The following is a 24,262-nucleotide window of genomic DNA, read 5'->3' as shown; positions in this document are numbered from 1 at the left end:
ATAAGTCTTAGCTTCATTTTTCCCTCTCCAGTTTAAATTCCTATTGAAATTTTGTGACATTCACGTTTTTCTGATGTCATCAAAGTGTCCAGGTTTGAAAGATTGAATGTAGTTATTGAACAAAAGAGGAGTAAAGGTCTGATTTTTTTTTTTTAAGGGCTGAAGCTGTACTTCAACATATTGCAGAATTAAATCCATACGTTCGTGTCACATCATCTTCTATGCCTTTAAATGAAACCACAGATCTCTCCTTCTTAGATAAATACCAGGTTGGTACTCCATTTTATATTAGATGTTATTGACAGATTATAAGACAAATCATTACGTATTAATATAGTATAACTAATTTAACCTAGTCTAGTGAGCAGATCAAAAAATTTTAGGTTAAAAGACTTAGACTAATACCTTTCAAGTGCTTCATTTTAGGGAAAGGGCCTTTAGAACTACTCACAAAGCAAATATGTCAATCAGCTGTTTTCACAGTAATGTACGTGAAAAACTACCCAGATTCAGTGGTTTATAGTGACATGCATTTCTTTCTCATGCATGTGTATGTCAATTGGAGTTTTAGGCTAAACTTGAACTCCACAGTCTGGGCTCTGGTCCATGTACCTCAGGAGGCTACCTGAGACATGATCTCACATAGCAGAAATGCAAAGGGGCAAGTGCAACCATTCAGGTACATTTTAAGCCTCTGTTTGTGTTGCTTCCATTAATATTCTATTGGCCAAAGCAGGTCACATTGGTCAAGCCCAAAGTAAAGGAGCAGGAAAGCACATTCTACTCTTCCTAAGGCCATGGGCAAAGAGTAACATATAACCCAGGAACAAAGGAGTAAATAATCTGGACCGACAGTTCAGTCTATGTTAGGTAACAAATAAAAACAAAATTTCTCAGCACCTTGGAAATTCTAAAAGTGACTAGGTTGACCCTGATTTTCCCTGTGATTAAATTATGATATTACCCATGGTCTGGGGAAAAGCACTCCTGTGTTTCTTTAAGATCTTAGTACTTCTGGGACTTGTGTTATGCATATGGGTTTTCCCCCCACACCAAGCAATTCTCCAACTCTATGGACACCTAGCTTGGTGTCATACAGTTCAATTCAGTTCTGATACTGTCTGCCTGGAGAAGATAGTGTCAGAACCCACAGGTTAAGGGCACAGCCCCACAAGAATCCACACACTTCCAACCCTTTCTGAGGCCGATTGCAAGCCCAGGTTGTTACCTCTGCTTCTGAGGACTGACTATAAATCAGAGGTTTCCACAGCCCCCTCCTCAGGTTTAGTTAATTTGCCAGAGCAGCTCACAGACTCAGGAAAACATTTTACTTACTAGATTACCAGTTTATTCTAAAAGGCTATAACTCAGGAACAGCTAGATAGAAGAGATGCATAGATCAAGGTATGGGGAAGAGTGTGCCAAGCTTCCATGCCCTCTCCAGGTATGCCACCTTCCCAGCACCTCCACATGTTCACAAACTTGGAAGTTCTCTTAAGCCCCTGGTTCAGGGATGTTTATGGAGGCTTCATTACATAACTATGAATGATTAATATATTGGCTATTAGTGACTAAGTCAGTCTCTAGCCACAGAGGTCTGGGAGATAGGGCTGAAAGTTCTGAACCTCAAATCCTAAGGTTGGTTCCACTAACAACCAGCCCCTATCCTTAGGGGCTTTCTAAAAGTCACCTCATTAACATAAACACAGGTGTGGCTGAAAGGGCTTGTTATGAATAACAAGACATTCACTTCACCTTTATCACTCTGAAGCTACTTCAGGAAGTAGGACAAAACTAAGTATTATAACAAAAGATGCACCTATAACTTTTTATATAGGAAATTAAAAGAATGGTAGGAGCTATGTGCCAGGAACCATGAATGAAGACCAAAATATATATTTCTTACTGTAATCACAATATCACAGCCACTTAAAAATCAGTGTAGACATCCATTCTTTTTCTTTTCTTCTTTATCTGTTTTTTTTTTTTTAATTTTTTATTTTTTGGAGGGTACAGCAAGTTCAATCATCTGTTTTTATACACATATCCCCGTATTCCCTCCCTCCCTTGACTTCCCCCCAACCCACCCTCGGGTCCCCCCCACCCTCCCCATCCTACTCCTCTAAGGCATCTTCCATCCTCGAGTTGAACGCCCTTTGTTATACAACAACTTCCCACTGGCTATCTGTTTTACAGTTGGTAGTATATATATGTCTGTGCTACTCTCTCACTTCGTCTCAGCTTCCCCTTCACCCTCCCCGCCCCCCCAAACCTCGAGTTCTCCAGTCCATTCTCTGCATCTGCATCCTTGTTCTTGTCTTGTCACTGAGTTCATCAGTACCATTTTTAGATTCCGTATATGTGATTTAGCATACAATATTTGTCTTTCTCTTTCTGACTTACTTCACTCTGTATGACAGACTCTAGGTCTATCCACCTCATTACATATAGCTCCATCTCATTCCTTTTTATAGCTGAGTAATGTTCCATTGTATATATATGCCACATCTTCTTTATCCATTCATTTGTTGATGGACATTTAGGTTGCTTCCATGTCCTGGCTATTGTAAATAGTGCTGCAATAAACATTATGGTACATGTTTCTTTTGGGATTATGGTTTTCTCTGGGTGTATACCCAGGAGTGGGATTACTGGATCCTATGGTAGTTCTATTTGTAGTTTTTTAAGGAACCTCCAAACTGTTTTCCATAGTGGCTGTACCAACTTACATTCCCACCAACAGTGTAGTAGAGTTCCCTTTTCTCCACACCCTCTCCAACATTTGTTGTTTCCAGATTTTGTGATGATGGCCATTCTGATTGGTGTGATGATGGCCATTCTGATACCTCATTGTGGCTTTGACTTGCATTTCTCTGATGATGAGTGATGTTGAGCATCTTTTCATGTGTTTGTTGGCCATCTGTATGTCTTCTTTGGAGAAGTGTCTATTTAGGTCTTCCGCCCATTTCTGGATTGGGTTATTTGCTTTTTTGGTATTAAACTGCATGAGCTGCCTGTATGTTTTGGAGGTTAATCCTTTGTCCGTTGTTTCATAGGCAACTTTTTTTTCCCATTCTGAGGGTTGCCTTCTAGTCTTGCTTAGGGTTTCTTTGGCTGTGCAAAAGCTTTTAAGTTTCATGAGATCCCATTTGTTTATTCTTCATTTTATTTCCATGATTCTAGGAGGTGGGTCCAAAAGGATCTTGCTTTGATGGATGTCCTAGAGTGTTCTGCCTGTGTTTTCCTCTAGGAGTTTTATAGTGTCTGGCCTTACATGTAGGTCTTTAATCCATTTGTAGTTTATTTTTGTGTATGGTGTTAGGAAGTGTTCTAATTTCATTCTTTTACATGTAGCTGTCCAATTTTCCCAGCACCACTTATTGAAGAGGCTGTCTTTTTTCCATTGTATATTCGTGCCTCCTTTGTCAAAGATAAGGTGCCCATATGTGTTTGGTCTTACTTCTGAGTTCTCTATTCTATTCCATTAGTCTTCCTTTCTGTTTTTGTGCCGGTACCATACTGTCTTGATCACTGTGGCCTTATAGTATAGTTTGAAGTCAGGAAGCTTGATTCCACCAACTCCATTTTTCCTTCTCAAGATTGCTTTGGCTATTCGGGGTCTTTTGCGTTTCCATACAAATCGTAAGATTTCTTGCTCTAGTTCTGTGAAAAATGCCATTGGTAATTTGATCAGGATTGCACTGAATCTGTAAATTGCTTTGGATAGTACAGTCATTTTCACTATGTTGATTCTTCCAGTCCAGGAACATGGTATGTCCCTCCATCTGTTTATGTCGTCCTTGATTTCTTTCAGCAATGTCTTAAAGTTTTCTGCATACAGATCTTTTGCCTCCTTAGGCAGGTTTATTCCTAGGTATTTTATTCTTTTGGTTGCAATGGTGAATGGGAGAGTTTCCTTAATTTCTCTTTCTGCTCTTCCATTGTTAGTGTATAGGAATGCAAGAGATTTCTGCACATTAACTTTGTATCCTGCTACTTTACTAAACTCGTCAATTATTGCTAGCAGTTTTCTGGTAGAGTCTTTAGGGTTTTCTATATATAATATCATGTCATCTGCAAAGAGTGACAATTTTACTTCTTCTTTTCCAATTTGGATTCCTTTGATTTGTTTTTCTTCTCTGATTGCTGTGGCTAAAACTTCCAAAACTATGTTGAATAATAATGGTGAGAGTGGACACCCTTGTCTTGTTCCTGTTCTTAGAGGGAATTCTTCCAGTTTTTCCCCATTGAGAACGATGTTGGCTTTTGGTTTTTATATATGGCTTTTATTATGTTGAGATAATTTCCTTCTGTGCCCATTTTCTGGAAAGCTTTTATCATAAATGCATGTTGAACTTTGTCAAAAGCTTTTTCTGCATCTATTGAGATGATCATATGGTTTTTATCCTTCAATTTGTTGATATGATGTATCACGTTGATTGATTTGCGTATATTGAAGAATCCTTGCACCCCAGGGATAAACCTCACTTGATCATGGTGTGTGATTTTTTTAATGTGCTGTTGGATTCGGTTTGCTAGTATTTTGTTGAGGATTTTTGCATCTATATTCATCAGTGATATTGGTCTGTAATTTTCTTTTTTTGTGACCTCTTTGCCTGGTTTTGGTATCAGGGTGATGGTGGCCTCGTAGAATGAGTTTGGGAGTGTTCCCCCTTCTGCAATATTTTGGAAGAGTTTGAGAAGGATAGGTGTTAACTCTTCTCGAAATGTTTGATAGAATTCGCCTGTGAACCCATCTGGTCCTGGGCTTTTGTGTGTTGGGAGATTTTTAATCACTGCCTCAATTTCTGTACTTGTGATTGGTCTGTTCATGGTTTCTATTTCTTCCTGGTTCAGTCTTGGAAGATTGTATTTTTCTAAGAATGTATCCATTTCTTCCAGGTTATCCAACTGATTGGCATATAGTTGCTTGTAGTAGTCTCTCATGATCTTCTGTATTTCTGAGGTGTCCGTTGTGACTTCTTTTTCATTTCTAATTCTGTTGATTTGCATCTTCTCCCTTTTTTTCTTGAGGAGTCTGGCTAATGGTTTATCAATTTTGTTAATCTTCTCAAAGAACCAGCTTTTAGTTTTATTAATTTTTGCCATGGCTTCCTTCCTTTCTTTTTCATTTATTTCTGCTCTGATCTTTATGATTTCTTTCCTTCTGCTCACTTTGGGGTTTCTTTGTTCTTCTTTTTCTAATTGTTTGAGATGTAAGGCTAGGTTGTTTATTCGATCATTTTCTTGTTTCTTAAGGTAGGACTGTATTACTGTAAACTTCCCTCTTAGAACTGCTTTTGCTGCATCTGATAAGTTTTGGGTTGTTGTGTTTTCATTGTCGTTTGTTTCTAGATATTTTTTGATTTCCTCTTTGATTTCTTTAATGATTTCTTAGTTGTTTAAGAGTGAATTGTTTAGCCTCCATGTGTTTATATTTCTTTCAGTTTTTTTCCTGTAATTGGTATCTAGTCTCATGGCGTTGTGGTCTGAGAAGATGCTTGATATGATTTCAATTTTCTTGAATTTGCCGAGGTTTGATTTGTGACCCAAGATGTGATCTATCCTGGAAAATGTTCCTTGTGCACTTGAGAAGAAAGTGTATTCTGTCGTTTTTGGATGGAATGTCCTATAAATATCAGTTAAGTCGAGATGGTCTAATGTGTCATTTAAAGCTTGTGTGTCTTTATTTATTTTCTGTTTGGATGATCTGTCCATTGATGTAAGTGGGGTGTTCAAGTCTCCCACTGTTATTGTGTTCCTGTAGATGTCCCCTTTTATAGCTGTTAGCATTTGCCTTATGTATTGAGGTGCTCCTATGTTGGGGGCATAGATATTTACCATTGTGATATGTTCTTCTTGAATGGATCCCTTGATCATTATGTAGTGTCCTTCCTTGTCTCTTTTAATAGTCTTTACTTTCAAGTCTAATTTGTCTGATATGAGTATTGCTACTCCAGCTTTCTTTTGACTTCCATTTACATGGAATATCTTTTTCCATCCCTTTACTTTCAGTCTATATGTATCCCTTGGTCTGAAGTGGTTTTCTTGTAGGCAGCATATAGAAGGGTCTTGTTTTTGTATCCATTCTGCCAGTCTGTGTCTTTTGGTTGGAGCATTTAATCCATTTACATTTAAAGTGATTATTGACATGTGTGTTCCACTTACCATTTTCTTCATTGTTTTGGGTTTGTATTTGTAGGTGTTTTCCTTTTCTTGTGTTTCCTACTTAGAGAAGTTCCTTTAGCACTTGTTGTAAGGCTGGATTGGTGGTGCTGAATTCTCTTCACTTTTGCTTGTGTGGAAAGCTTTTGATTTCTCCCTCAAATCTGAATGAGATTCTTGCTGGGTAGAGTATTCCTGGCTGTATGTTTCTGTCTTTTAGGACTTTCATTATATCCTGCCATTCCCTTCTGGCCTGCAGAGTTTCTGTAGAAAGGTCAGCTGTTATCCTTATGGGTTTTCCCTTATATGTTATTTGTTGCTTTTCTCTTGCTGCTTTTAATATTTTTTCTTTGTGTTTAATTGTCGTTAGTTTGATTAATATGTGTCTTGGTGTATTTCTCCTTGGGTTTATTCTGTATGGGACTCTCTGTGCTTCTTGGACTTGGTGAATTATTTCCTTTCCCATGTTGGGGAAGTTTTCCACTAGAACCTTTTCAAATATTTTCTCAGACCCTTTCTTGTTTTCTTCTTCTTCTGGGATGCCTATAATTCGAATGTTGGTACGCTTAATGTTATCACTGAGGTCTCTGAGACTGTCTTCTATTCTTTTTATTCTTTTTTCTTTTTCCTGCTCTGTGGCGTTTATTTCCCCCATTCTATCTTCCAACTCACTTATTCGTTCTTCTGCCTCAGTCATTCTGCTGGTTATAGCATCTAGAGTATTTTTAATTTCAGTTATTTTGTTATCCATTGCTGTTTGTTTTTCTGAGTTCTTATGAACTGTTTCTTGTACTTTCTCTATTTTGTTATCAAGATTTTGTATTATTTTTACTATCATTACTCTGAATTCTTTTTCAGGCATTTTTCCTATTTCCTCCTCATTTATTTGATCTTGTGGCTTTTTTTCCTGCTCCTTTGCCTGCATGGTGTTCTTTGTTTCCTCGTGGTAGTCCAAACTTTTGGGGTTGCTTGTCCTGGCGATAGAGGTGTTTATAGAAGACTGTCCAAGCCTCAGACTAATATCCAAGTGTTGGGTTAAACAAATACTAAGTCTAGGAAACACATACATGTATAAGACACACAATTACTGAATGCATTAGGACATAAGGCTCTGGAAAGACCTGATAGAACCACCGTATGCTATCAGATATTCAAAGAGAAACCCAACAGAAGATGACAACTGGAACAGAACAAACAGAAAGAAAAGCAAAAGCAAACAAACAAACAAATAACACCTTACACATACGGACACTAATCCAGGGAGATTTTGTAAGCTAGGATCAAATATAGAAAAGAGCTAGAGTACCACCAGACAGAATGGAGATTCTCAGAATGAAATTAGACAGTTGTACTAAGAACTACGATAAAGACAGAAACCTAATATTAAATACCAAGGCGGTGCATCATCTGGAGAATAGAGCAAGGAGTCTGAGCAAATCGATAGTTTTGCTTATAAGTATGTTAAGATAAAATAAACTAAAAATGGATGGAAGAGGAAGAGAAGAGCATAGTGTTATTGGAAATATGAAAATAAAAAGAAAGGAATAGAAATGTATAAAAGATAGGGATGAAAGGAAAGTATGAGAGATATATTATCCATACGACCAAAAAGTTAGCTAGAAATAGGAGTATATAAAAAGGCAAAAAAAAAAATAAAAATAGAATAAAAAATAGCATTAAGAAAATTATGTTATAAATTTTGTAGATCCCTTAGGACTAAGATTGTAATTATAAAGGAAAAAAAAAAATCCAGAACTGATCCCAGAATGGACCAGTTCAATAGGATTGATACTAATATTTCTGTTTCCTTAGAGTCTCAGCTGTAAGTGTCTTTCTACTCGCCTTGGGTTCTTTTGCATTGTTCTGTGGCCAGCAGAGCTTCCTTTATTGTTTGTCTGTAAGGATCGGTGTGTGGGGAGGGAGAGGGTACAATAGTGGCTCCTTCCCCTGGGAGTGAGTGAGCAGTGGTGCACTGTTGTTTCAGTCAGGCTTGGAGGTGCCTGTTGCAGAGGGACGCAGGTGGCTCAGGTGTAACAGAAAGTCTCAGAGTTGGGCCTCTCTTCCAGTTTTTTTTTTTTTTTTCTCTGCAGCCTCCCTGCTGCCAGGGTTCCAAGGGGTTTTAATCTAGCCCCGCCGGAGTGCCTGAGGGTACTTGTTATCCCTGAGCCCCTTAGGTGGCCCACAGGGCATCTCTCCACTGCCTGTTGCTGCGGCTCAGAAAGAGAGAGAGAGGCTATGGCCGCGGCTCCTCCCCGCCGCCCGTGAGCCTGCAGCCTCCAGCCGCCATCATGGCCGGGCAGCTCTCAGGGGCAGGCACTGCTCGCCGCGGACCTCTTCCCTCCTGTCCTCTCGGTCCGTCACCTTTCTGGCAACAATGTTTCTCACCGTGAACCAGCTCTCTGGTTCCCATGCTCCCGCTCCCAGACCCTCTGTTCAGCTGTGAATCGACATCTCGGTCCAGGAACGCTGAGCTGCGGTGCGGACCCTCCGTGTGTTTCTCACTCCCTCCCGTCTGCCACCTCTCTGCTGCTTCACCCTCTTTGAGCCCTCGTAGATGCCTCCCTACCGGTTATGTCGGGATCCTTGCGGTCCTTTCTGGTGTCCAAGGTCGTCTGCTGGTGTTCAGTTTGTTCTCTGTGGTAATTATTGCGTCTTTTGGTGCATTCTCAATGCATCTGTGGAGAGGGATGCATATTCCACGTCCCTCTACTCCGTCGCCATCTTTTTCTCCCCTTTTTAGACTTCCATTCTTGACTGGATAACTTGAAATCCATCCTGCTACAAAGATGCTTCGCAGACGGTCTACAGTAGAATTGTTTAATATATTTCCTTTTCATTGATTACATGAGGTCAAAATATTGCAAGGGAAGTGCTCAGAAACCGAAAATAAATAGGTAGCTAACAGAAGACCAGTTAACTGTTGGCTGTGGTCACTTTCAAGGACAGGGTTTGCCTCTCTCAGTAACCACACTTCTTGGGAATTAATGGTCACACAGAAATGATAAAAATTTGTCTACGTGAGATAGAAAAATGTAATTGAGACCTACCACCTCTTCTTAGCTCTCTGAAACGTCGGAAAGCTACACCCTTAATGAAAAGGTGTTTAAGAACAGTCTTTGCCCATCAGAACAAGAAGCATGTCTGTTTTCTCTTGAGCTCTGGATAAAAAAATAGATCTTCTCTGTGAGTTCATAACCAAAGGCCTGCCTGCACATGTTTAGAGTGAACTTTATAATCCATTGTATTCTAAAATTTCCCAAGCTGAAAACTTAACATGAAATGTAGTACTAAGCTGATGATATGCTAGAATGCCAGATAGAAACAAAACTAAAAGATTTAGAAGAATATACCCTCAACCAGGCCACAATATATTCTAATATGTAAAGCCCCTATGAGGTTATGTTCATAATACAAAATAAGACAGGAGAAAGCAGTTCAGCATGATCAAGAGTCAGTGGATATAACAAACAATGGAATTAAACCTCCAAGAACTTCAGATACTAGAATTATTGAATAGGAACTTTAAAATATAGATGTTCAAACTGATTAAATCTTATAAGGATACAATATGAAAATAAGACACTATTGAAAACAATTAGGCAGATATAACCACATAGAACTTTTAGAAATGAAAAAATATGGTCCTAAAAATTAAAACTTAATGAATAAACAGTGGGTAGATACAACTGGAATAAGAATTAATGAATTAAGATAGAACTGAGAATATTACTGAAACTACAGCACACAGAAATGAGAATATATTAAAAAGAAATTAAAAGAAATGAGAGCTTGAATAAGAATAAAAATGTCTAATTCATGAGATTCGACTTCTAGGAAAAGGCATGTTCAAGTAAATTATGGTTGAGAATTTTCCAGCATTGATGAAACACAAATGTACTGGGTCTAATAGGATTTGATTTTACCCTAATTGCAAGCTAATAAGTTAGCCTGTTACAGTTTCGTGGATGCTGGCAGAAAACATGAGATTCCTGGGTCAGAGCATGGTAAATGTTGTGAGCATGATATTTGCCTTGCTTCCTCCTGCCTTCCTCCAAATCCCACCTGCACAGTGCAGAGGCTCGGTGGATGCTTGCACATGTAGTGGGTTCCTTTAGAGGAAAGGAACATTGAGCTCAGGAAACTTGCTGTTTTTATAGCAAGCAGTGAACAAGCTTGCTCTTTGTCCCCAGAGGGAGATGTTACCTCATTTCTCAAGTTTGCACAAGGCAAATACAATCCTGAGAAACAGCCCATGTAAAGAATGCTCAGAGCCTTGCATTCATGGTATACCTAGTAAGAGATGTATAAAAAGTGAGAGATCCATGGAGGATTACCGCTCTGTAGGAATCACCCCATATTCTAAGCTGGATAAAACTAAATCCACACCCAGATATTTGTAGTGAAACTGAGTTCTCCATTTCATGGAACCAGAAGAATGGAAAGCTCTGGACTAAGAGTCTCAACCTGCTTTTGCCACTTGATGGATGAATGACCCTAAGAAAGTATTTGAACTTTATGAGATTAAGTTAGTTGTGATAAAATCTAATTATAAAATCTCCTCTACTTATCTCACAGGGTGATGGTAAAAAATTAAAGCAAGCATTGAAAATTCTAACCTGCTATCTTAAATAACAGAACTTGGTTTCACTAGTGACACTGTCATAAAACAAAAGTTGTTATATTGTGAATCTGTTGAATCTCTGAAGTAAAAGTAAAGGAAAGCTAAGCCAACTAATGTATCTCTTTAAAAATGTAATTGTTATCCCTTTAAGCTAGCATTGAATTAATATTCTGATAACTAACTTAACATTTCCATGGCAGTAACAGATAAAATCTCCAACCATTTGGTGTGCATAAATACCACATAGAATGTTAAGGTTTGCTTCTAATTGTGATGGTAGTTGAATTTAATGTTGGCAGATTTTCTCCTGTATATATTATGCCATTTTATGTAAGGAACTTGAGTATCTGCAGATTATGGTATCCACAGGGGGTTCTAGAACCAATCCCTTGCGGATACCTAGAGACGCTGTATGTGTTACTTTTACTTTTGCTATTCTCTACCTCTGAAGGTATTAACCTTAAAATGGAATACAATAGGATAGTATTTTTTACAAAGAAAACAATGTATTTTTAACATAGTGCAAACTGAAATGTTTCTGGCTTAGAAGTTGTACATCACCAAAATAATTGCTTATTTTCTAATCTTTAGTTTCTTGTATTCTTCTCAACAGTGTGTAGTATTGACTGAGATCAAACTTTCATTGCAAAAGAAGATCAATGACTTTTGCCGTTCTCAGTGCCCTCCAATTAAGGTAATAGTATCACTTAATAATGACACATAGTTTACCAAAGGAAAAGCACTTTCAGTGTTACAATTTGTAGCTTTTCAGTGAGTTATATAAGAAACTCTTTTTACATGAGGACAATCACAATAATATTTTTCTTTTTAATTTCGGTTTTTAAAGTGTGGTTCAAGGACAGAGGGTCCTTGAGACCCTTTCACAGAGTCTGCAGAGTCAAACAATTTTTATCATATTACTGAAATATTATTTGCTTTTTTCACTCTGATTCTCTTATGGGGTACAGTAAAGTTTCGAGAGTCTACTTGATGTGTGGTGATATCATTGCTCTGATAGCTAATGGAATGTGTGTGTATATTCTTGGGATTTAAGTGTTCCTTCATTTTACTTTCTAACACAGTAAATATTAGTAGATATAACCCACATAAACAAAAGCTCATTGAGTCATCAATAATTTTTAAGAAAATGAAGGAATTGTGAAACCAAAAAGAAAAAGACTGCTGAATTGTAACAGTAGAGGTCACTAGAACAGTTAGGGGCTAATGCAGTAAGTAGTCCAAGTGAGAGATGCTGGTGCATTATTCAAAGATGATGGAAATAGAGATTATAAGAAGTCATTGAATTTGAGATATCTTTTGTAAAAAAAGACTAATGGGATTGAGAATGGATGAATAAGAGTTGTGAAGGAAAGAATGGTAAAGAATGTCTTCCAGATTTTTGTTCAGAGTAATTAGGTATTGTAAGTAGTGATGACATTGAGAAGACTAGAAAGAGGTCTAGATGGGAGAAATCATAATTCATCCCCTGCAATTGAATACATACTACTAACTCCACCTCCTTTTTGGGGTCCTTTGTTTGGAAAAAAGGCAAATGCTATTTATTCCTTTGAGATAGGCACTAAACTATCATCATACTGTATAAAATAGATGTGCTGAAAATTTTTGGATTGTGGTATTTACATAGCATATTTATACTCTGTAGAACATTTGTGTTCTGGTTCACAAATTAAGTGGATGAATAAGACGCAGAGTAGTCAGTAAACTTAGAACAGGACACAAAAGTTTTACAAAATAATTACACTAGGTTATAAACTAAAATCTTGTTTATGTGATTGGTGCATGTATTCATACTTTAAAGTTGTTTTGCAAAGAAAGAAATTGTCCTTGAGTTTGCAGCTTTTAAACTTAAAAAAAAAAGCTTACAAATTTCTTCTTAGTTTTATGTCTCATAAAAAGTGCTGTAGGTACCTATTTTGGTAGTAAAGGCAGTTCATGATCAAGTAGGAGGTAGTTTTCTATTAGCCATTTCACTACCTCATATAATAATAAATCATTTTAATGGGCTACATTCTTATGCCCAAATATGACTAGACTTTAGTTTTTGTTAAAAAAATATCACTTTATACAGGATGATATGTGTTACAGATTAAGAATTTTTCTTTATTATCAGTATCTCTAAAAATGAGCACAAAAACAACTTCTTTACATTTTCTTAGGCTGGACAGTATATATATGTTACAAAAATCACTTTCAATAGAACGTTTATGATTGTGTTTAAGAATCTGATTTTTACCATTCATGGCTTGGATGTACACTATTAGTTCCTCAGCCCCTTTCCTGTTGACTCCACTCAGCTTTTAGCTGTTTTATTTTCCTTTAACTCTACCACTTTTGGTGAATGGACACTCCATTCTTGTTTTGTAAAATGAAAAGTAAGAATTCACTGCTAGACGACTAAACCAAGATATCTTTCTTATATTCTGTGCTTGATTTTTAAGGCAAGGCAGGAATTTTGTTATTGATAAAGTATAGAACGTACAATGATGATGTACTGATGTTTCTTCTAATTTTGTTAACACTAGATATCCAGTCCAAAATACCAAAATCCTTGATTCTGAAACCAGTTTACAAACAATTTATCATATTTGTGATCACTTTATATCTCAAAGAATATGCTTGATTATAAATAAAATTGTCACCAAAGGGTCTAAAATAGTTGAGGGGTTTTTTTCTTTATATAAATGTATAAGCTTGAACTTGTTTTTTCATTTCACAGTTCATCAGTGCAGGTATACATGGAATTTGGTCACGGTTGTTTTGTGATTTTGGTGATGAATTTGAAGTTACAGATACAACAGGAGAAGAACCAAAAGAAATTTTCATTTCAGATATAACGCAAGTATGATTATATATGTATATTATTGTATATGTATATGATTGATTTTTTTTAACTATTTTTTAAAAGGTAATATTTGCAAAATATTGTAATACGCAGTTTTTTTATTTGTTTAAAATTGAAGTTAGTATATTAAGAGAGTATTCTGGATTCTGTCTAACATTATTTAACACTTGATAGATCAACATTTGCTTAGGTCATTAATTTTAATTTTAATTTTGTTCTTTGTCATGTTCCTATGGGACATGAATGGTGAGTCAGTGTTTACTGAACTGTTGATTGTGTCAGATCATAGATGTACTAAGCATGTCATAAGTCACGTGGCCTAATAGTCTGACTCCAGGAAAATGGACACTTAAGTCATCATAGACAAAAGCTTTTCTAATTTGTTATATTTCTAAAACATTATTTGGAGGAAAAAAGCTTAAGAATTAACCTTCAAATCAAAACCTCTGAATTTTCTAACCATGTTCTCTTAATATCATGTTAGCTTAATTTTTTATTCCCTAAAAGAATTAGAGAAATTATTATGATCCATTTTTACTGCTCTTTATTTTTAGCCATTAACTTTATTTGCATTCTTTATAATCATAATCAATTTACATTAAAGCTCAAAGGAAGACAAATATAAGGAAATAATATACTTTGACCAAATAGGATTTGTGCTTCTATTTTTATGCTGTCTCTTTAAACCCAGTGTAATGTTGCCTTCCTCACCCCTTTTCAAGAAAAATTATTTTGTGTATGAAAGATAATTTAGTATATCTCTTTGCTTACAGAATGGTTATTATTCAGCCTTTTACCTTCTCTAGTTATTGTTAGTTTTTCCCTAAGAATATTATAGAGTTAGAATAAGCTCCAAGGAGTCTTGTATTACACTGGTATTTTCTTTTATTGAATAGTTCAGGAATAATGGAGGTTATCCATAAAAAAATTAGAAAAATATCATAAATGTTCCCGTTTCACTTATCTGCAAATTATTTCTCCTTCTTAAAGTCCTTATGAATTCTATTCTTCTTGAGATATTAGTATACCCACATTACATTAATTTTATCTACATGTTTGTAATCATAATAGTGTTTCTGATATCATTAAACAAGAGAATTTTCAGAATCTACACAGTTGTGAGAGAATTATAATTCCATTAGGTTTTATGTAAATTAAGTTATTATCACATTATTCAAGCAATGTGATGGATTGTATGCAATTAGGAAATTTCCAGGTGTCTGATCTATCTCATTGACCCTTTTAGATGAGATAAGCCAATTTCTTCCTATTTTTATCTTGATAAGCAGGGCTACATAATATTTCTTTGCTTTAAAGTGTTGTATAAGCTTTAAACTACCACTTTCCTGGCTTTAAATTTCCATCCTTCGCTCTTACATTTCTTTGATCTTCAAAGTTAGACTCATCTTTTATGTATACAGAGTCTCTCGTAAATGACTTTAAAACATACAGTCATTTCAAATGTTTTTTATAAATCACAAGAATCTTCGTGAAATATTTGAACTCCTTTGTGGAATCTGTTTCCCCCAAACGTAGAAATTATATTTTAAACATTCATAATAAAATGATAACTTTCAAAATCACATAATAAAATGATAGGTCACTATTTTGTGACAATTCTTTGAAGCACTGCTTTAACTATGGAAGAAGGATGACTTGGAATTTTGGTTGTTTTGAGAACTTTATGATAACATGGTGCTTTTTTGTGTGAGATTTGGAATTTATACAAAAAAAGGAAGACATGGACTTGTTATTTAGTATATTACTCTTATTTCTAGGCTAATCCTGGCATTGTCACTTGCCTTGAAAATCGTCCTCACAAACTTGAAACAGGACAAGTCCTAACATTTCGAGAAATTAATGGAATGACAGGCTTAAATGGATCTACACAACAAATAACTGGTAAGTTTATGTTTCATTAATTCATTTATACTTTTTAAATTTTATTTATGTATTTATTTTTATTTATTTGTTTATTTATTGGCTGTGTTGGGTCTCGTTGCTGCACACGGGCTTTCTCTAGTTGCGGTGTGCGGGAGCTACTCTTCCTTGTGGTGCGCGGGCTCCTCATTGCCATGCCTTGTCTTGTTGCGGAGCACGGGCGCTAGGCACGTGGGCTTCAGTAGTGGCAGCACATGGACTCAATAGTTGTGGCTCACGGCCTCTAAAGCGCAGGCTCAATAGTTGTGGCGCATGGGCTTAGTTGCTCCGTGGCGTGTGGGTTCTTCCTGGAGCAGGGATCGAACCCATGTCTCCTGTATTGGCAGGCGGATTCTACACCACTGTGTCACCTAGGAAGTCCCCAATTCATTTATACTTATTCATTTTTCAGCACGTTTGTAGTTTAGACACTCTACTCAGTGTTGAGAACACACCATCAGCTCAGACAGACATGATCCAATTGTTGACCCCAAGACATTCAGTCCAAGTGAGGAGATATTAACATTAAGAGTGATGGTATAAAGAGAGAAAAGGCATTCTGGGGACCCTAGCCTTAGCAAGGAATCCTACTCACTTTTGGTACAGCAGCAGTGGGGACAGGGTGTCTTGACTGAAATTGATTGCAGTGGCTTAGGAAGATGATGAAAAGAATATTCTGTGCAGAGACAAACAGTAAGAAGCAAGATAGAATTCAAGGAACTTAAAGATAAAACATCTCAGGGGTGACAGTGGTAGTTGAGATAGCAAGAGTCTTAAGATATTTAAGAGGAAACTTTATCTCATATGGTAGGTGAGTGAAGATTCTGGCATCTTATTTATTTACACATTAGGGAGTGCAAGAAGGGGAGCAGGTTTTGAAGAGATGATGATGAGTACAGTCTGGGCTTGTGAGGTGACCATGAAGTATTCAAGTGAAGGTATATGTTTTTGTTCAGTGGCTTCGATAAAGGGATGCAATGGCTGTTACTGCAGGCAGATTTGTGGTTTTATTGGCAAGAAACTGTAAGAATCTCTTTTGTTAGTGGACTAAGATGAAATCATGACCTGGAGGAGAGGTAAGATGGCAAGACCAGAGATTTGAGGAAAGTAAACATTTTAAAAAATAGAAAAATTATCAGGCTTCATTTAGGGCCCATTTGAAGTTGAAGATAATGAATTTATAGCAGTGTTAGGCTGCATAGTTTGTCATTTTCCTCCAGCCATGTTTAAAAAAGTTAAAGACGTTGTTAGACATCTTATAACTCAGAGACAGCATGTTTACATCTGTTCAGCTGAGAGTGATTCAGTTTTATTTTTAGGGCATCTGAAAATATAATTATATGATTACTGTATAGACTAGTAAATGGATTACTTTTACTTTTCTTTTAATGACTACAAAATGCATCTTTGAATCAAATTGTACACTTTAAATATATGCAGTTCATTGTATGTCAATTATATCTCAATAAAAGTTCTTAAAAAAAAAAATGCATCCTTGGGACTTCCCTGGTGTCCAGTGGGTAAAACTGTGCTACCAATGCAGGAGGCCCAGGTTCGATCCCTGAATGGGGAGCTAGATCCCACATGCCTGTCATAATGAAGATCCTGCATGCCGCAACTAAGACCCAGTGCAGCCAAAATAAATACATAAATATTTCAAAATGGCTCCTTAGGGGAGAAAAAAAAAATCAGTCCCTGTTACAAACTCTTTATAGCAAAACAACTTTGGACCTATATTTAAGAATCTGTGGTAACAAACTGTTGGGTTTTGTTTCCCAGACTGTATCTAAATATGTAAAATACAGGTTCAGATCATTGATATTAAAGAATTTGTATCTATTTTTACATAAATTGACTCAGCTTATTATTTAGGATTATCCTTTGTTGTTTTGGGGTCCATGCAATGGTGGGTTGTGGTGCTGGCTCTGAATCTTGAGGCTATACATGTAAAAGGAGAAGCCGCTGGATATCAAGAAATGAAAATAAAGAAAACCTGCATTTTGTACCAAAAATTTTTTAAGCAAAAACAATAGAAGGCACATGTTTATAGTGAAAACTTTTCTGCCCACCTATGGCTCCCATCATTCTTACCTGTCCATGATTCTTAGTTTATTGTGTGCCCTTCCAGGGTTTTCTTACGCATTTTTACATGTAAGGTAACATACAGTGAATAGAGCTACCCTTTGTCTTTTCATTAAACTAAACAACTAGAAGGTCTTTTCACATCAGTAATTGTAGAATAGTCTTCCCCCTCCCCCACCCCTTTATGGCTCATAGTATTTCATGGTATGATTGAAAATACTATAGTATAATTTTAATATACATTTTACATATTATGAATGAGATTAAGTATCTTCTTAAGTTTTAGAGCTATTTCTTTTTCCTTTAATGTGAATCATCTATCCTTTGCCCACTTTCTTGTTGAGTTGTTGATCATTTTTCTCCAGAACTCCTAATATATAGGGTGTTATTTACTGAGGTTTTTTTTTTAATATGAGTCGCAATAATTTTTTTCTAGTTTGGCATTTGACTGCTTGTGATGGCTTTTACTGTGTGTATATGATGTCAAAGTTTTCAGTTTTTTCTTTTATGGCTTTTATTTTGAGTCATATTTAGAAAAGCCTTCTTTACTGCAAGATTTTAAAGAAATTATTCTCCCATGCTCTTATCTAATAATTTTTTGGCATCTTTTTTGACATTTAAAACTTTTATCCACTTGGAATACTTTCCCAGATTACTTTTTTTCCAAAATATTTATTGAGTAATCTTATCTTTTCTTCACTGGTTTGAGGTACCACTTTAATTGTGTCCCTTGTGGGCCTATTACTGAATAAAATACTCTGTTAATGCCTTATATTAGTGTGGGAAAAATAATCTGTCTAGCTCCCCACACTTCCACCCACCCCCCAAATAAAAAAGATTTATACTAAGATCTTAATTTTGTAAACCAGGAAAAATTAACATTTTTATGGTGATAAACCTTCAAATTTAAAAACTTATATCAGTATATAATGGTTTTCTTTTTTCCTTCTTTTAGTGATATCACCATTTTCTTTTAGCATTGGTGATACTACAGAATTGGAACCTTATTTACATGGAGGCATAGCTGTTCAAGTTAAGACTCCTAAAACATTTTGCTTTGTAAGTATTTTTTTTCTACTTAAAAAAGTATTTCTTTACAGAAGAATGGTGGTGGGGGGGGAAACAATAAAATTAATTCAAAGGCTGAACAGATTTTGTTTTTTAATTTGTACACACTTTGAGGAAAATGGAATCAATCTATGGAAATAAATCAAGAAAAAAATTTAGAGCTGCAATACCTATCCATTTAATTGAAGTATATAAGTTGCCTCAAAGGAACTACACCTTTGTGAATCATCAAAGAGTTGATCATACTTATAATTACTTCCTAAGATAGAAGATGTAACTGATATATATTTGAAAGATTTAATAAGCATCGATTCAGTGCGTTTTGTTTTATTATTCAGTTATTTACATTTTTAAAGTAAAAGGAATATTTCTTTCATTTATCATAGTTGTTAATCCAGGGTTTTAAATTTTAATTTTTTGGATTTCAAGAAACAGTGTTTATGTTGGAAATGTTAAATAATTCTTATAAACTGGCATTGAAAGGAAATATAAGTATCTGCATAGAGAGAATATAGAGGCTACTTGTATCAAGGAACCAAGGAGCCTTTTGCTACTTAAATCCTTAGGCCACTTCTCAGTATAAGCTGTCTAACACATTTCTGTTTTTTCTTGCAAATTCTCAAGATTTTAACTTGATTGCCTTTTCTTTTCCAGAACAATTATTAACTAAAGTCCTCTACAAGGTTTTGTTCAAGCCAAAGTTAGAGCGTAACAACAGATTAAAGTGCTACAGCTAGTCAAATCTGCCCCTGCATTACTTCCTCTTGTCATTGTCCCCAATTTTTAATTATGCTTCAGTTTATGCCTCAAGTACATTTCAGATTGGGTTTGGATTTTTTGAGTGGTGGTGGGTAGGGGGTGGAATGTTGGTTGGTTGGTTGGGTTTTTTGGGCCTTGGTATATTCTTTACTCCACACAGAAAATTTTTACTGGGTATTTATTCAAGTCTTGTCAGGCATAAGAATTCCTGATAACTTCGTATCAGAAAAATATGGTAGCTCTTCAATTAAGATTATAGATTTTTTCTAGTATACAAACGTTTGCACCAGTTCTTCCCAAATTTCCTATTTGGAGCAGGTCATCTAGTTTCATTTAACATTAAAAAAATAAAGTGTGATAACAAGAAAAGAGGTAACCAGGGAATGGTAGCTATTTTATATTTCAGTCAAAACATATTAGCCCCACCTTATTTATTTCAGACCTTTGGGAGGGAGCCATTTCTTTTAGTGCTCTGTGTGGTTTGTGAAGTAATCACGTGCTTGCTCTGAAGTAATAGTGGATCTTTTCTGTTGTTTGTTTTTTTCTATTAGGAACCATTAGAGAGGCAGATAAAACATCCAAAGTGCCTTATTGCCGATTTTAGCAAACCTGAGGTAAATAAACACTTTGCAGGTTTGAGAAAGGCAGCACAGTGGGGGGGGGGAAATTGGTAAGAGATTATGAAGTTAAAACGGAGCAACCACATATATACCTTTCTGTCAGGCTGTCGAATTTTATAAAAATAAGGGTTGTATTCGTGTATCTAGAGCTGACTCCTAAGGATTAAAAATAGGAATTTATGTAATGGAAAATGTTAGAGTAATAGGAAAAAGGTTTACTTTTATAATGATATATCAGGTTAGTAAAAAGATAGTTTCATTAATTTATGCAAAGATGATCATATTAAAAGATTTTCTGAACGATGAACAGTTTTATATCATACATAGCTCGTCCCTAGAAACCTTGGAAGTGTTTATTCTGTTTTTTAAATCACTGGGTCAGTTTTGTAGCAGTGAGTGTTTTTGTGATAAGTAAAGAATTATATTAACAGTTTTCAAATTTGTAAATGTTGATAAACAACAGGGATCTGGTGCTCTTATACATTTTGTTTCTTTTGTTCGGTTGATACTACTTTGTTTCATATGGATAAAAAAATGTCATACAGCCTGACATTAAAACTTGATCTGTTGCTTAAATATAGCTTTCTGACCTTGAAGTCAAGTCCTTTAACTTCTCTAAGCCTCAGCTTCCTCATCTTTTAAATAAAGATAATAGTAATAAGCTAATTCATTTTTTATAATGATTAAATTAAATAATGTCTTAAAAGCGTTAGCAGTGCCTGGCACATATTACACACTCAATAAATATTGACCAATTTTTGATGTTCTAAATAGGCATCTTTAGAGATTCACTCAGCCATGCTTGCCTTGGACCAGTTTCAGGAGAACCATAGTCGCAAGCCAAATATTGGGTAATGTTCTTTGTTTGAAATAACTTTTTTCTTATTGTAATACCACTAGATATACCAAACTGTATAAACATTTCTGACCTGGTCTTTTTTCTGGTAGGAGTGGAGAGATCAGTTTATAAGAATGGAGTTACACTAAATAAGAATTTTCCCATTTTGAAATCTTCAAAAGCTATAACTTTTTAAAACAAAAAATCTGAGAATTATTAAATTATGAATCCACTGTATAATTTTTTAAGCTCTTTATTGGAATACAATTGCTTTACTATATAATTTTTTACTTCCTAGCATATACAAAAAAAATATACAAAATATATACAAAAAATATATACAAAAAGTTTTTGCCTTGTATATTTAAAATTAAATCTTATTTATATACTTTTCTTAGGTGAGCATGATTTTGAAGTAATGTGTTTATAAACCAGTTACCTTCAAGTCAGTAAGCACTTTGTGCTATATGTTGGCAAAATTGCACAGTTTTTTGACATATTTCTTAAATTTCAGTTTTTAATATGACCTACTGTTTAATAGCAATTGAGAAAATTAAAATTGGAGTGTTTTATTTTGAATCCTAGATGCCAACAAGATTCAGAAGAGCTGTTGAAACTAGCAACATCTATAAGTGAAACCTTGGAAGAGAAGGTGAATGTTCAAAGTTATGGCCATCAAAAATTATGTAACATATAAATCTTCTATATATTACTGTTCTCTTATCCGTCAAATTCCAATTTTGCTACTTATTGATTCTGTGACAGTAGGCAAGTTACTTGACATTATTCTGCTTCAGTTTTTCAAATCTTTGCCTGTTTTTTTGTTTTGTTTTGTTTTTCAGGTCTTTATTTATTGGAGTATAATTGCTTTACACTGTTGTGCCAGTTTCTGCTGTATAACAAAGTGCTTTTCCTGTTTTTTAATTAAATTGTTTTCTTCTTATTGATTGAGAGAGTTCTTTACATAATCTGGAAATAAGTCCTTTATCGGACACTTATTTTACAGACATTCTCTTCCAGTCTGTGAGTTATCTTTTCATTTTATTACAATGTATTTGAGGAGCACAGGTTTTTAATTTTGTTAAAGTTTAATTTATCAGTTTTTCTTTTTTATGGTTTGTGCCCTTTTTAAATTCAAAATCACAAAGCTTTTCCCCTGTATTTTCTTCTAAAAGGTTTATTGTTCTGAGTTTATTTTTATATATCATGCAAAGCATAGATCGAGTACATGACTATACATTTTGAACTCGTGTGCAATTTTGTACTTTTATTAATTCATTTTTTTTCCTCTCTTGCCAGGCATAAATTAAGGTTCATTTTTTTGTATATGAATATCCAGTAATTCTAGCCCATTTATTGAAAAGACAGTTTTTTCTTTATTCAGTTTTTTTGGCATCTTTGTCAGAAATTTACTGACCACATATATGTGTAGGGCTTTTTCGGAACTCAGTATTACCGTTGGTTGTTTCCATCCTCTTGCTAGTACCATCCTATCTTGATTACTGTAGCTTTATAGTAAGACTTGATATCAGGTTTGGTCTCTGATGTATTTCTCAGAAAGCAATTAAAATTAACGGTATTCCCTGAGTTCTTACATGTTTCAGATTTTTCCTGTAGCCCTTATTCTGGAAAGGCAGGCTAGCTGAAAGTAAAACTCAAGGCTCTTAACTTTCTTCCTTGATATCTTGCTTTGTATCTTACAGTTGAGAAACATGCTGTCAGCTTACTTTTCTTACTCTTTACTGGTCTTTTTGCCTTGAGGCCCTGTATGTTTTTTTTTTCCTGAGTATTTTTTCATCTCTGAAGTCTAACAGTTTTACCAGGTTATAACTCAGGGTTTATCATTGAGTCAGTTTTTCCAGGTACACCATGAGCCCATTTGATTTGTAGGTTCATATATTCTTTTATTTATTTATTTCTTCCCCTTTTGTGGAGGTGGAATGGATCATTTTGGTTCTTAGTTATTAAATTTCTGATTCAAGATGGGGTTTTTTGTGTTTGTTTTCCACATCTCCAAGTGTTTGTTGAGGATATATAATTCACTCAGTCAAATTTACTCTGCCTTGTGATTAGTTTGGAGGAGAAATTTTCAGTACTGAACTGTTTTGATTCTAATTTTCTGTCTCCTTACATCAGCTCTGTTTGGTTAACTGATTTTTCTGTATATGTTTTTGGACAGGGTAAGGGTTTTGGGTGCTTTTTCAGATTTCTATTTCTAGAGCCCCTCTTCCTCTTCTCTCAGGATACTGAAAAGGAGTTTCTTTAATAGATGATTTTTTTTTAATTAAAAAAATTTTTATGGTGGATAGGTGTTGGTGTATCTTGTGGGTCTGCCAAATCCTGCTTAACTTCCTCTTACTTCCTTCTTTAGCCTTCTCTATCAAAGGATGTCTCCCCCTTTCTATTTATATCATTCTCCCCAGAGAAGTTCTCTCACCATAGCCACTGCTGAGATCTGCCAGACTTCATACATGTTCAGTACTTTTTACACTTAGTGTGAGGCCTTCTGTTTTCTCAGGATGATTTTGACTGTGCGTTAGGCCTTTCATTCTCTTTTCTGTGGTTACTTTGCTTCCTGTTCTCTGTTCAGGCTTGCAGCAATATGGAGTCCAGAAATAGTTCTGTTGGGGTTTGGTGTTTGTTTTTCTATTTACAGGTACTTTGAAGTTCATAGTATGCTCTGTTTCTTAGTAATGCTGAAGCCCTGCCTCTGGTTTATTTCTCTTCTTGTGGATGTGTATCATCTTTTGGAGACTGTGTGGAGAAATGTAGATATAGGCCATAGTCATTATCCTAGGGTAACGAAAAACTCCCCAGATTTGGATGTTTGTTTATTAAAAAATATAAAATCTTGAAAGATAGTATAACCCAATGATAAGAATAGAGCTAGAGAGTTGGACTTTTTGGGTTCAGATCCTGGTTTCACCACTTACTAGCAGTAAAATCTTGAGTAAATTACTTAATCTTTCAAAATTTCAGTTTTCTAATTTGTATGATAGAAATTATATTTCCTAGGATTATTTTGAAGATTACATGTGGACTTAATATACAACTTAAAGTAGATGCTCAAATTACTTGCTTCTGTTAGCATTCTTTTCATTGTTTTTAATATTATCGTTACCACCAATATCTCTGCATTCAAAAATGGCACAACTTAAATGAAGTTGTAATCCGAGTTGAGTTTAGTGCTAAATAGTTGTAAAATAATAAGATATAGAAAATTGAAATGAAGTGGGTGGAATAGTGAGTGGAGAGTAACCCCTTTTTGTGTCATAGATAGCTTTGAAAACGTAATAAAAGTCTTCTCTCTTCCTCCCTAAAAGCAC

General features: G+C 35.3%; 1 protein-coding gene across 3 annotated transcripts in view; it reads left to right on the top strand.

Annotated features, from left to right (window-relative positions):
- Positions 1-24,262, top strand: part of UBA6 (ubiquitin like modifier activating enzyme 6) — an 84,054-nt gene that overhangs the window by 29,244 nt on the left and 30,548 nt on the right. For 2 of the 3 annotated variants that reach the window (XM_057726408.1, XM_057726410.1), the window contains exons 6-13: positions 158-269; positions 11,400-11,480; positions 13,524-13,646; positions 15,428-15,551; positions 18,607-18,710; positions 20,030-20,092; positions 20,873-20,949; positions 21,522-21,588. In XM_057726408.1, coding sequence (XP_057582391.1) covers positions 158-269; positions 11,400-11,480; positions 13,524-13,646; positions 15,428-15,551; positions 18,607-18,710; positions 20,030-20,092; positions 20,873-20,949; positions 21,522-21,588 — 751 coding nt within the window. The remainder of the gene's footprint in view (positions 1-157; positions 270-11,399; positions 11,481-13,523; positions 13,647-15,427; positions 15,552-18,606; positions 18,711-20,029; positions 20,093-20,872; positions 20,950-21,521; positions 21,589-24,262) is intronic. The other variant, XM_057726409.1, reaches the window with a different exon arrangement.

Source organism: Hippopotamus amphibius, chromosome 3 (genome assembly GCF_030028045.1).
Source record: "Hippopotamus amphibius kiboko isolate mHipAmp2 chromosome 3, mHipAmp2.hap2, whole genome shotgun sequence".
NCBI lineage: Eukaryota > Metazoa > Chordata > Mammalia > Artiodactyla > Hippopotamidae > Hippopotamus > Hippopotamus amphibius.
Note: the sequence above shows the minus strand (reverse complement) of the source record. Positions and strands in the feature narration are given on the sequence as shown.